This window comes from Pseudorasbora parva, chromosome 9 (genome assembly GCF_024679245.1).
Source record: "Pseudorasbora parva isolate DD20220531a chromosome 9, ASM2467924v1, whole genome shotgun sequence".
NCBI classification, from domain to species: Eukaryota; Metazoa; Chordata; class Actinopteri; order Cypriniformes; family Gobionidae; genus Pseudorasbora; species Pseudorasbora parva.
This window is the reverse complement of record NC_090180.1, coordinates 2,340,555-2,355,000: the sequence shown is the minus strand read 5'-3', so window position 1 is coordinate 2,355,000 and position 14,446 is coordinate 2,340,555. Positions and strand designations below refer to the sequence as shown.

General features: G+C 44.3%; 1 protein-coding gene across 3 annotated transcripts in view; it reads left to right on the top strand.

Annotated features, from left to right (window-relative positions):
* The window catches only part of astn1 (astrotactin 1), a 423,229-nt gene that overhangs the window by 69,164 nt on the left and 339,619 nt on the right, over positions 1 to 14,446 (top strand). For all 3 annotated transcript variants that reach the window (XM_067453477.1, XM_067453479.1, XM_067453478.1), the window contains exon 2: positions 9,609 to 9,796. In XM_067453477.1, coding sequence (XP_067309578.1) covers positions 9,609 to 9,796 — 188 coding nt within the window. The remainder of the gene's footprint in view (positions 1 to 9,608; positions 9,797 to 14,446) is intronic.

Sequence of the window (14,446 nt, the reverse complement as noted above, 5' to 3'; positions counted from 1 at the left end):
AACAGACAAGGAAGGAACAGACAAGGGAGGGGCAAACAAGGGAGGGACAAGGAAAACAAAAAGTTCAGGAGGCCATGGTGGCACACAAAGTTCGAATGACCAGGGCGGCCCGCCGAAGTCGGGAGGCCCACCGAGTTCAGGTGGCCGGGGCGGCCCGCAGAGTTCAGGCGGCCAGGGCGGCATGGGTAGAGCAGGGCGCCAGGGAGGCGCGGTGAGAGCAGGACTCCTGGGTGGTGCGGTCAGTGCAGGGAGCGCCAGGGAGGTGCGGTGAGAGCAGGACGCCTCAGCGGCGCGGTGAGAGCAGGACGCCTCAGCGGCGCGGTGAGAGCAGGACGCCTCAGCGGCGCGGTGAGAGCAGGACGCCTCAGCGGCGCGGTGAGAGCAGGACGCCTCAGCGGCGCGGTGAGAGCAGGACGCCTCAGCGGCGCGGTGAGAGCAGGACGCCTCAGCGGCGCGGTGAGAGCAGGACGCCTCAGCGGCGCGGTGAGAGCAGGACGCCTCAGAGTCGCACGGAGAGCAGGACGCCTCAGCGGCGCACGGAGAGCAGGACGCCTCAGCGGCGCACGGAGAGCAGGACGCCTCAGCGGCGCACGGAGAGCAGGACGCCTCAGCGGCGCACGGAGAGCAGGACGCCTCAGCGGCGCACGGAGAGCAGGACGCCTCAGCGGCGCACGGAGAGCAGGACGCCTCAGCGGCGCACGGAGAGCAGGACGCCTCAGCGGCGCACGGAGAGCAGGACGCCTCAGCGGCGCACGGAGAGCAGGACGCCTCAGCGGCGCACGGAGAGCAGGACGCCTCAGCGGCGCACGGAGAGCAGGACGCCTCAGCGGCGCACGGAGAGCAGGACGCCTCAGCGGCGCACGGAGAGCAGGACGCCTCAGCGGCGCACGGAGAGCAGGACGCCTCAGCGGCGCACGGAGAGCAGGGCGCCTCAGCGGCGCACGGAGAGCAGGGCGCCTCAGCGGCGCACGGAGAGCAGGGCGCCTCAGCGGTGCAGGCAGGTCGTTGGGGAAACTTCTCCAGTCCAGCAGTATCCACCGGCACTGGGACCACCGGAATACGATCTGCTGGCATTGGGACCACCGGAACATGATCTGCCGGAACTGGGACCACCGGAACACGATCCACCGGCACAGGGACCACCGGAACACGATCCACCGGCACAGGGACCACCGGAACACGATCCACCGGCACAGGGACCACCGGTACACGATCCACCGGAACTGGGACCACCGGAACTGCCTCCGGGGCTTCGGATAAAGCCCTGTGCTCCTTCCACGCATGCAGGACTGCCACCACAAAGCATCCCATCACAGCCCTCCAGGCCGTTTCCGGACTCGGGACCACCGGAACGGAGTCCACCGGCACAGGGACCACCGGAACATGATCCACCGGCACAGGGACCACCGGAACACGATCCACCGGCACTGGGACCACCGGAGTGGTGGATGACACCCTGTGCTTTTCCCAAGCATGCAGGACTGCCACCACAAAGCATCCCATCACAGCCCTCCAGGCCGTTTCCGGACTCGGGACCACCGGAACGGAGTCCACCGGCACAGGGACCACCGGAACACGATCCACCGGCATAGGGACCACCGGAACACGATCCACCGGCACAGGGACAACCGGAACACGATCCACCGGCACAGGGACCACCGGAACACGATCCACCGGCACAGGGACCACCGGAGCACGATCCACCGGCACAGGGACCACCGGAGCACGATCCACCGGCACAGGGACCACCGGAGCACGATCCACCGGCATAGGGACCACCGGAGTTGTGGATGACACCCTGTGCTTCTCCCAAGCATGCAGGACTGCCACCACAAAGCCTCCTATTACAGCCCTCCAGGCCATGTCTGGACTCAGGGCTCCCGGAACTGGCACCGAGGGAGAACTTCTCTGCTGAGTCCTCATAGTATGGTTGGATCCTTCTGTCACGTTACAGACAAAGGAAATGGTGCGAGGACTCAAGTGCAGAAAATGATTAAATATTTATTTATAACAAATAAAACATAAACTCAAAACAAAACCCACGAGGGGGAAAAACACACAATAGAATAATAAAATATAAACTTAAACAAACCAACAGAATCACGGGGAGGACGGGAGACGCAGACATTACACAAGGATCCAACACAGACTGACAAACACAAGGAGCTTATAAGGGGAAGAAATCAAGAGGGAACAGGTGGGGCAAATTAACCAATAATCAGATAACAAGAAGGGCGGGGTTGACAGTAGACCGGAGACATGACAAAACCCACATGTGCACACAAAACAGGACAGGCATGTGACACTCTGTCTCCACTGCTCCTGATCTACACTCTCTACAGATACGCTCTTCTGTGGGCAGCCATGTCTTCTTATGCCGCCCTCTTTCTATGGCCAGCGTGTGGTCACTCAGCCTGTACTTGGTTAATAACGCTCTGTGTGTTGTGTTTCTGACTGAGATGAGATAGTTAGCCAGACTGTACTCTCTGTTTAGTCCCAGATAACATTGGAGACGGCTTTGCTCTTTGGTTTGATGTTTCCAATGCTGCATATACGCCTCTCTCTCGTTTTTCATGATTTCTTTGATTTCTGCAGATTTTACAGGAGCAGTGGTGTACGCTTTGTTCATCAGTTCTGACACCATTACACAGAGATTACTTTTCTGGGTTTGTAGGGCTTTAAACTGAAGATCATCTTTAGAGCTTGAGTGTAGGTGGATCCAGAACTTCAAGGCTCTTTTTTTAATGGCTAGATTAAGGGGCAGTCGGCCCAGCTCCGCCCTGCATGCGTTGTTCGGTGTGTTTCTGTGGACGTGGAGGATGTTTCGACAGAACTCTACATGTAGGCCTTCTACAGGGTGTTTGTCCCAGACCTTATGGCTGAAGTTACTCGCTGGGCCCCAGACCTCACTTCCGTACAGTGCAATGGGCAGGATGACGCTATCGAATATCTTTGTCCAGATTCTAATGGGGATGTCTATTTTAAATAATTTCATTCGTATAGCGTGCAGGGCTCTGCGGGCTTTTGCAATTAATGTTTTAATTGCTAATTTAAAGTTTCCAGTGGGTGTTAGAACCAGACCAAGATAATTATAATGTAAAGTGTGTTGAATTGTGCTGTTGTTTACAGTAAATATATGTTTATGTTCCAGATTTCTGGGTTTCTTCTGAAAAATCATGATCTTAGTTTTATGGGAGTTGACTTCTAAGGACCAGTCCTGGCAGTATTTAGTTAAGATGTCGAGGTTTTTCTGGAGGCCTTCTGGTGTTTTAGACAGAATTAGTAAGTCGTCTGCATACAGTAAATATTTGACTTCTGTGTCAAACAGTTGAAGTCCTGTACTCTCTGATTGGTCCAATAGATCTGCCAATTCATTAATATAAATGTTAAATAGAGTTGGGCTGAGGCAGCAGCCCTGTCTGACCCCTCGCTGTTGGGAAAAATATTCTGTTCTTTGATGACCAATTTTTACTGCACATTTATTTTTGTTATACATGTTTTTTATCAAGTCATATGTTTTTCCCCCAATACCACTTTGAATGATTTTATAAAACAATCCTTTATGCCAAATGGAATCAAAAGCCTTCCTGAAATCGACGAAGCAAGCAAATATTTTTCCTTCCTTCTTTTGGTGTACATGTTGGTTTAGTAATGTGTGTAGTGTGTGAATATGATCAGTGGTTCGATGTTTGGGGAGAAAGCCAATTTGAGATTTGCTGATGACATTGTGCTGATTTAAGAAGGCTGAAATCCGGGAGTTGATTATAGAACAGAATACTTTTCCCAAATTGCTGGTCACACAGATTCCTCTGTAGTTATTAGGATCAGTTTTGTCTCCACTTTTAAAGATGGGAGAGATGAGCCCTGTATTCCAGACCTCTGGAAAAACCCCTGAACTCAGAATCAGGTTGAAAACTTTAAGCAGAGCGTTCTGAAGTTCAGGAGAGCTGTATTTAAGCATCTCATTTTTTATGTTGTCGGGGCCACAGGATTTATTCAATTTGAGGGATTTCAGTTTTCCACTAAGTTCCTCTTGGGTTATTGGATAATCTAGGGGATTTTGGTTGTTTTTGATGCATGACTCAAGAGCGTTTAATTTTTCAAGGATTTTTAATTGGTTGGGATTATTTAAAGGGTCAGTTTGATGGGTATAGATGTTCTCAAAATAATCTTTCCAAATCTGACCATCTTGTATGGCTGGTTCTTGTGGCTTTGTAGAGTTTAACCTGTTCCACATGCTCCAGAACTGGCCCTGATCAACGGTGTGTTCAATCTTTTGAAGCGTGTTGTTATAATGATCCAGCTTCTTCTGTCTCAGTGTGTTTTTGTACTGTTTCAGAAGCTCTGAGTGTTTGAAGCGTAACTCAGGGTTGACTGGATCTTTGTGTTTTTGATTTGAAATGAGTCGTAGCTCTCGTCGAATTCTTTTACAGTCGTGATCAAACCATTTTTCAGAAGGTTTATGTTTAGTGTGTTTTTTGTGCGTGTGTGGTGTCAATTTATCTAAATGAGCTTTTTTTGCTATATTTTCAAAAATGCCATTAATATGTTTAATTGCTAAATTAATTCCCAGCCGGTTAATATCATATATTGAATTACTAAACGTTGTTAAGGAATTGACTATTTCGTTTGACTTTAATGCATTAATATATGATTCAGCAGTGCTATGAGTCCATCTATAGGATGTGTTGAGTTTGTATAGGGGGATTGGCTTATGTATTTCTCTTGGTCTGATGTTTTCACCTTTAATGGAAACATTGATCTGGCTGTGATCAGACAGGGGAGACTGAGTTTTGACGGTAAATGCACTGAAATTGGAGGGGCTTAGATTGGATAAGGCATAATCTACAACACTGTTCCCGAGATTTGTGCTACAGGTAAAGTGACCACAGGAATCTTCTTTGATTCTACCGTTCAGGATATAAAGACCTAACGTTTGACACAGATGGGCTACCTCCTTCCCATGTCTATTGACTCCAGCATCCTGGTTATTTCTTCTGGGTAGGGTATTGAAGAGGTCTCGGGGCATTTGTGTGAACAGATGTTTATCTCCTGAATTATCAGTGTAGTCTGGTTCTAAACCAGTTCGGGCATTTAAATCTCCACATAAGAGAATTTTCCCTTGGGTTTGATATTGATGAATTTCTCCCTGTAAAGTGTGAAATATCTCTTCATTGTAATATGGAGAATCTGATGGAGGGATATAAATTCCACAGATAAAGAGGTCTTTATCCAAAATTCCAAGGTTTTTATCCAATTTTAACCAAATGTGATTTTTGCCTTGCTGTACTGGAGATGTGAAAGGGGCAAGATCATTCTTTATCCATATGACTAATCCTCCAGAGTCTCTGCCACGATGGACTGAGTTAATTTTCCAGGAGGGCAGAATGATCTCAGAGTAACCTGCAGGACACTGAGTGGACACATCGGATCTACACCAGGTTTCTATTAGGATTAATATATCAACATTTGTGATGCTATTTAAGAATTCTGAGTTTGTGCTTTTCAAACCAAATGTTTTAGAGCATAGACCCTGAATATTCCAAAAACTAATATTTAACATATTTTGATCAGAGATTAAAGTACTGCTGTTTAACTGAAGGCAAAACCAAAAACCTTTTACAAAATAAAAATAAAAATAAAAGTAATAAAATAAAATAAAATAAAAAATAAGAAAAATAAGTAATACTAACAGTAGGGCAAGTATAACAATAGAAAACCCATAAAGTTAGAAATGAATCTTAAATATGAGTAAGGATACAAAAATTAATAAATAAATAAATGAATTAATCACAATTATAATAATCGTGTTGTAAATATTAATTAACCAATTATAAATATAGTCATCAGCTGCGGTATAAATAGGTTTTTGTGCATGTTAGTTGAACATTTTGTTGCACAGGAGATGTAGCATTTGTTTAATATCGGCCACATCACTGGATGAGAGTTCCTGAGCTGAAGAGGAGGGCTGCTGGGACTCTACCTGGGCGTAGCTCCGCCTCTGCTGGGACTCCACCTGGGCGTACCTCCGCCTCTGCTGGGACGGCTCAGGTAGATGGCGGCGGGGGGGTGGAGCTTCGGCGTAAAGATGTCTCTCTGGGTGTCTGTGAGGCCATCTTGAAGTCAGGTGTCGTCTCTGGAGGTCTTGAGGAGGTCTGGAGTGAGATGAAGGTCCAGATGGAACAAACGGCTGCAGTCTCATCTGGTTCTTTTTAGTTCCTCTGTATCCAGTTGTTGGGAAGCGTCCAAGGGCAACGTCCTTTATAGCTTTAGCAAAGATCCGGACTCCATCCTTGTTGAGGTGGAGGCCGTCGTGCAGGTGCCATGGCCTTATGGAGCTGTGCGGGACCAAGTGTACGTTGGGCAGGCTGGAGCAGGAGTGATGGAGCTCTTCATTAATCTGGTCGATCACAGAGGGAGGGACGTCGAGCCGCGGCAGCAGAGTGGACACCAGCACACGTGCAGCAGGGAATGTTTCTGAGGCTCTCTCTGCCATCTCATACATGGCCTTGGCTGTGCCTCCCTTTAGGCTGTGGAGGTCATTGGTGCCCGAGTGGATGATGAGGTACTGTGGGCTGCCGAGTTCCTCTGTGGAGAGCAGCTGATGAGCACGCTCTGTGTTCCTGCAGTGCAGCGCCAGGACTCTCTGTCTGGGGAACAGCTTCTCTGGCTCGATGCCTTTCCCAATGGAGTCCATCAGAAGGACCACTGGTGCTCTGTGGGAGGCCGGCTGTGTGTGAGCGAGCTCTAGAGCTGGAGAGCTGTGTGACGCCACTTCATGCTGGACTTCTGGATCACTTTCTCTGCTGATGTTGTCGGGAGATTCACTTTCTTTGTCTTTGTTTTTATGCTGAAGACACACTGCATACTGCTCTTCCAGCTTTTCTTTCAGCTCTTTAATGTTTCTCTCTAACTTTCTTTCTCTCTGCACCGAGTCCTCTTTCATTTTTGATATTTCAAGCTTCATTTTCATATTGATGGTGTGTAAATCCTTAATTTCAGTCTTGAGATTTGTGATGGTGAACTCATCTGGGCGGCTAAGAATGAGCTGTTTTAATTCTGACAGCTCCATTTCTAGAAGAGCCATTTTCTCAGGGAGACACTGAAGATAGCGGGATGTGTGTGTGTCCTGCTGGATCATCAGCTCATCGAATGGAGCCGGAGATGTGCTGACTGGAGAGTAGAGCTTCACCAGGCCGTTCTCATCTTCAGATTCATCCTCACTGCTAGCTGTCTCCTCCCTGACTGTCTGCTTTAAAAGGGCAAAGGATTTCTCAAACGCATGGAGACTAGCTTCATTCCCTTGAATTAAGACCATTCCACTGTTGTAGAGATTGATGGTTTGGAGCTGTGAGGAATGCTCAGCTGAGTCAAAAACAATGATCTGGCAACCTTTGCAGATCCCCCTCTTCTTAGTGTATGGGAAAAAGTTACTTATAGCACTTTTCCAGATGTGGTTCCTCTCTGTATAGAAGATCAGATTAGTCTTGTGATTTTGAGATGTCATATCAACATAGAGCGACTCGGGGTGTTCATGTAACACTGACTGTTTGAACGCTTTTCTTTGATCTCCTTTAATGCCGGCAGGATAAACAATCTCCATGGCAACCGCTGAATGCGTTCGTTATTGACAGTTGGGATGATGTCAGCAGTTGTTATTAATAAACAAATAATAGTAATATAAGTACAAATCTTCTCCTTGACGTACTGTATAATCTTGTGCTGGTGTGTGTCTCTCTCTTGTTCGCGCTGGTGACTGCAGTCAGCTGTGTGTCTGCGGTGCTCTCTCTCTCTCGCTCGCTCTCTCTGACGGCTGATACTGTAACTCGCAGTCGCGGCTCTTTTTCGCGTTTTTCACGTCGTTACTGTAGTTTTATACTACTATAAGTGTTAAGACACAGGTTAAGGACAGAGTTTGAGTTTTTACCTCAGTCAACAGCAATACTTTTTGTGGATTAACAGGAGCTCATAACCAGTGCGTCTGTTTAGAACGTCGTCACGGCAACCTCCACTCACTCACTCACTCACTCACTCACTCACTCACTCACTCACTCACTCACTCACTCACTCAATCACTGACTGACTCACTCACTCACTGACTCACTCACTCACTCACTCACTCACTCACTCACTCACTCTGTCTGTCTGTCTTTCTATCTATCTATCCGTCCCTCCCTCCCTCCCTCCCTCTCTCTCTCTCTCTCTCTCTCTCTCTCTCTCTCTCTCTCTCTCTCTCTGTCAAATTATGCACAAATATTATGCAATTGTAAAAAATGAAAATGGAAAATGTACATCATCCAGTAATTTTACGGAAATTTATGTTAACCCTTAAAACACAAACTAATGCAATGTGTAATTCAAAATACTGGTAAAACACCTGTAAAAAAACAATACGGAGTACATTGTGCCCTATATTTACGTTATTTTTTTACAGCGTATATATTTGGGATCTTTAGCTTGTATTTGGGATGGCTTAGCAAAACAAATGAATTGTGTAAATCACAGAATGTTGTTAAACCAAATATATCATTGTGGAAATTATACTGTGGAGAAAATGTTCCTGACTTTTACATACTGTACACATACCATAGATACTCGAACAAATAATCACAATGGCAAAAACCACATTGGTAGTACACAAAGAAACTAGTAAGCGTGTGAAAGTGTGTTTTATAATAGTTTATTTTCTAAAAAGTCCGCAGGGGCAAAACTGCTCAAAAAACAGGAAACAGCAATAATTTACTCCAGTAAAATGCATTGTTTGTGTTGCATCACGCATGTTGTTTAATTAATAAAGGTACCGTACCACACCGGACCCCTGGGACTGTGTATGGTGTCCTATGATGAACTGCAGAGTCAGTCTGGCTTATGTCTGCGCATATAAAACTCATAAAGCGGGTCGGGTTTTTTCTCCGTTTCGCAGTCTGCAAGCACCATTTTTAAGGATGTCTGCCTCCCCTTTGTCTAAACATTTTTACTAATGCATTAGAGGCAGCAAAGGTCGAAAGCTTTGTTTTTCATTTGTTTCAGGAGTACATCAGTGTGATTAAGAACAAACGCTTAATCGGACAAAGAAAAAGAGAATTTTAAAACAGCCATTAAAAATTAAAAACACGTATCCAGTGGATCATCCCGCACAAATAAACTGTCATAAACTGACACGTTACCCTTTTTCAAAGGCTTATCGAAATCCTCCGTCATTACATATCAAACAGACTTTATGCAATGTCAAGAACATATGCTCCGTTTGCTTTGTGCTGTGAGTAGAAGGAAAGCCTATTTTTCATTTCTCCACCTAAATCGTCTATTAATGTGATGTCCAGTAGCTCTGTTCCTATTAATGCTGTAGTCCTCTGTCTCTGCATACATTAACCAGACGAGTTTTTACTGTTTAAACTGATTGTATATTTATAAAGAGAAGTTCAAATGCTGGAGGGGTTGCCTGGATATTCTTAAAAATGTCTGGAGTGATATGAATAATGTATAGTCACAGTACACTGTGTATATTTGCATGACAGGAGCATTTGTGATTTTTTCCTGGAAAGCGTCACACACTGCTCAGTGCAACACAACACATTTACTTGATTGTCTTCTGTTTATATTGGCAGAGATTTCTGGGAACTCTGAAGACATCCCCCTGGTGCGCTGGAGGCAGCAGTGGTTGGAAAATGGCACTTTGCTCTTCCACATTCACCATCAAGACGGCAGTCAGAATCTGCCTGGCCCGGCCGCCACATCTTACCCCGCAAGTGACTCCGCCGAGGAGGAGCTTCGCATCCTGCACATCTCTGTCATGGTATGCAACCCAGTACCAGTCTGCACTAATTCTTGGACAAATTCCCTTAGAAATTATTTGAATTATTAAATGATGCAAACCATTGTACCTCATATTTGAACACAATTAGAAGGTTAGTTCACCAAAAAATGAAAATTCTGTCAATACTTACTCACCCTAATGTCGGTGGCCAGCCGTCAGACCTCCGCTCATCTTCACACACAGATGAAGATATTAGTGTTGAAATCCGATGGCTCAGAAAGGCCTTCATTGACACCAATGTCATTTCCTCTCTCAAGACCCATAAAGGCACTAAAGACGTCGTTACAAAGCCCATCTCACTACAGCGGCTCTACAATCATTTATGAAGAGGCCAGAATAGTTTTTATGCACAAAAAAACGAAATAACGACTTATTTAGTGATTGCCGATTTCAAAACAAAGCTTCGAACTGTTTAGTTCAATCAGTGAATCGATTCATGATTTGGATCGCCTGTCAAACAGCTGAAATCACATGACTTTGGAGATTTCAATCATGAATCGAATTCACTGATTCATAACACTTTGAATCTTTGTTTTGAAATCGGCCATGAAATGATATTGGAGTCAATGAAGGCCTTTCTGAGATAAAGATGAACGGAGGTCTGATGAGTGTCGGACGACATTAAGCTAAGTAATTATTGACAGAATTTACATTTTTGGGTGAACTAACCCTTTAATTACAAAAACTTTCGAAATGAAGATATAGGTAAAAGTGTTTTTTTACAACTATGGGGACTTTCAAATCCGTGAAATGTGGGCAGAAGAAAAACAAAAGCACTATTGTGTTTTGTTTGTTAGCATTCTGTGACGAAAAGTACTTTTTAAATACTTTGGAATACAATGGTTGAGTCCATTGTCTTCCTAAGGCTAATTAAAGTTTAATGCATTGTTAGGTTTTTGCCCCTTATTCGTGTCTTATCCCAGATTTCTGAAGTGCCAGTTGAATGAGTAAAGACCCAGCGCTGAGGGAGAGTATAAAGTCTCTTTTTTATTAAAGGAAAAACATAGGTTATATACATTGAATAGAAAATGTGTAACATGATTTGAACTGATGAGAGAACGAGATTTCATCATATAGCTCATGTTATAGGAATGTGATACATAAAGAAAAAACAAATCTAAATATGGTCCTCTCTTGGTCAGATACCCAAACCCTCCTTGAGCTCCTAAAGACCTCATAATGAAAAAGCAGCGACCATTTTCTAACTCTTAAGCCCTATTCGGACTGGATTAGTTTTAACTTAGGGACGTGGGGGTAAAGTAATTATTACCAGAGGTTCTCTGTGATTTTAGTCCCGTCCGAATGTGCCATCTCGGTAATCATTACGGACAATGTCAGTAAAGGTTACCGAGACTTTTACCTTCTGTAAAAAGGTCTGGAAAAATGACCTCAGGTAATACTAATCCTGTTCGAATAGACCTGCTGGAAAAATGTATGGTACATTTCCGTAATTTCCTGTTTAAAAGTAAAAGTAAAAAAAAAGCGCATTTTGCGAACTTGGAGGCGCTTGAAGCATTCGTTTGCGTTGTAGGTGGTGGGACAACTCTGTGGCAAACGTCCAGTATTTTCTGCATATCATTTAAAGCAAAAAGAAGATCAAAAGCAGAGGCACAACACTTATTTTAGCTCTTGGAAAGTGTCTATTACCAACATATCCCAATCAGAATCGTTAGACTTGACCTAACTGTTTATTAAAACACATATATATTGGAGACGGAGTTCAGACTGGCGCTCAGGTTGTGTGTTTGCTCACGTTATAACGGTAACGTCATACACACATGACGTCAAGGAGGTGCGTAAAGCGAGTTACTCCTCCCACTTCTGCTAGTTTTACTGAGATGTCTTATCCCGTGCGAATTGGCCATTAATATTACAGACGTCCTGAGGTAAAATGACTTTACCCCCATGTCCCCATGTTAATCTAATCCCGTCCGAATAGGGCTCTAGTCACTCCACCAGTACCTTACAGTTTCTCATATAGCATGGTTTCAGTAGATAATGTAAACCATATGTTCAAACATAGAATACAGCTTCATCAGAGAGAGGGACACGAGACCGTCTCCATTTCTTTTTTCATGCTTGAGACTAACATAAAATCCATCAGTGTATCTTAATCCAGGCAATAAAATCATATATTCACACCTCCTAAGGCTAATTTTAGTTTTATGTATCTTAATCCAAACAAATAAATAATATAGTCACACTTCCTTAGGCTAATTTTAGTTTTATATATCTTAATCCAGACAATTAAATAATATATTCACACTTCTGCATAATTTAAGATGACAGCTTAATTGGAAACAACACTCAATAAAAGCATTCTGTTAGTTTTTGTGTCTTCACACATCAAATTTCTTCACATGAATTCTCTTCACTGACACTGCTGTCTCCATGATAACTGGGCACAATTACTTTTGTTTGTGACTCACTTATTGTTAGTCATGATGGAAATTATTGATTTCGGGTATGGTATTTTGTGTAAAATAGTGCAAAAATCATTTAGCATTTTTGGAGAAATGTTGGTAAAAAACTAAGTAAAAACAGAAGTCTATCCATAAAAATATTTTGAAAATTAGCAGAAAGTAATGATGAAGGCTCATCATTCAACTCATAAGACAGATGCAAGTATATTATACATAAGTATATTGCCAAAAGTATTGGCACACCCCTCCAAATCATTGAGTTCAGGCATTCGATCACTTCATGGCCACAGGTGTATAAATCAAGCTCTAGGCCTGCAGACGCTTCTACACACATTAGTGAAAGGATGGGTCGCTCTCAGGAGCTCAGTGAACTCAAGCGTGGGGCCGTGATAGGCTGACACCTGTGCAATAAGTCCATTCCTGACATTTCCTCACTACTAAATATTCCACGCTCAACTGTTAGTGGGATTATAACAAAGTGGAAGCCATTGGGAACAACAGCAACTCAGCCACAAAGTGATAGGCCATGTAAAATCACAGAGCGGGGTCAGCGCATACGGAGGGTCACAGTACGCAGAAGTCACCAACTTCCTGCAGAGTCAACAGCTCCAGACCTCCAGACTCCTGTGGCCTTCAGATGAGCTCAAGAATAGCGGAGAGAGCTTCATGGAATGGGTTTCCATGGCCGAGCAGCTCATCCAAGCCTTACATCACCAAGAGCAATGCAAAGCGTGGGATGCAGTGGAGTAAAGCAGCCGCCACTGGACTCTAGAGCAGTGAGACGTGTTCTCTGAGCGACCAATCACGCTTCAGTCTGACAATCTCATGGACGAGTCTGGGTTTGGTGGTCGCCAGGAGAACGGGACTTGCCTGACTGCATTGTGCCAAGTGTTAAGTTTGGTGGAGGAGGGATTATGGTATGGCCAGCTCCAAAATCAGTGCCTGACTTCACAAATCCCCATAAACACAGTCCTAAACTTTGTGGAAAGCCTTCCCAGAAGAGTTGAAGCTGTTAGAGCTGCAAAGGGTAAGCCGACTCCATATTAAACCCTACGGATTAAGAATGGGAGGTTATTAAAGTTCATGTATATGTAAAGGCAGGCGTCCCAAAACGCAATATAGTGCAACATCTGTCTTGTAAGTTGACTGATGAGCCTTCATCATTTCTTTTTGCTAATTTGCATTACGTTTATTCATTTAAAATGACTTTTCACTGTGTATTTTTAATCTTCCGATCCTTCCTTGGAATCCTGCTGGTTTCGTGTGAACTGAGCCGAGAGAAAAAAGAAAAGTTTGAGTTGTGTGTGAGATGGAAAGGAAGATAACATTTGTCAGATTCAGTCAATTAGTGGTTACGCCTCCTGGCTTCACGGTTCTCCTCTCTCGGATCGTTATACTACTGTCATCCCCAGAAGTAGTTACCCTAAGAACAATCGGAGCAAAGACTCTTCGGGGCGCACGGATTTTAAAAGCTTTTAAACACACTCAGTATAATTAGTGGAAAATCCATATTTGTAAATTGTCATGCTGAACAGCAGTGGGATTTGTATGGAGGCAAAGTTAGCGGTGACTAGCAGTGCAGCTCAGATGAATGAAGAGTTCTGTACACAGGTTGGATGAATGAGCTGTTGTGATATTCAAGCGTTTGCTATGCAAATATTTTTATAGGAAATGCACAAATGGCTCATTATTTTTGTATAAAGCCAAAAAGGGACATATGGGGGCTCCAGGCTTTGCTGGATTTTCTTTGGTGCCTGATTTTCAAATCCTGTAATTGCACATTAAGGCAGTATAGCAGTTGTTTGGGATGGTTAGCTGATTCTCTGTGCAAAGCCACTGATTACTGAAAGATCCCTGTCGGAATATGATTCCTCCGAGCTCCGGGAAACCTCCTCTATTGAGCGAACCCTGCATGATCCCTCAGAAGCTGAAGAATATTGCATGCCTCCTATTTCAAACACAGACTCTGACATTGATATCCCCACAAAGATAGTTATTAGTATTCTAAAGGCAACATGCAGGAAGTCAGCAGATGATTCAACCTCATTGAGGTGAGCAACGGGATCCAAACAATTTTCTCTTCTCAGAGCATTATGCTTCATGAATGACAGCACAGTATTAAAGCACCAATAGATTGTGTGTTTGATGTCCACGTAAACAGCTAAAAGATTGGGTCCTGGTCATTAATTACTTAACTATTCACTCT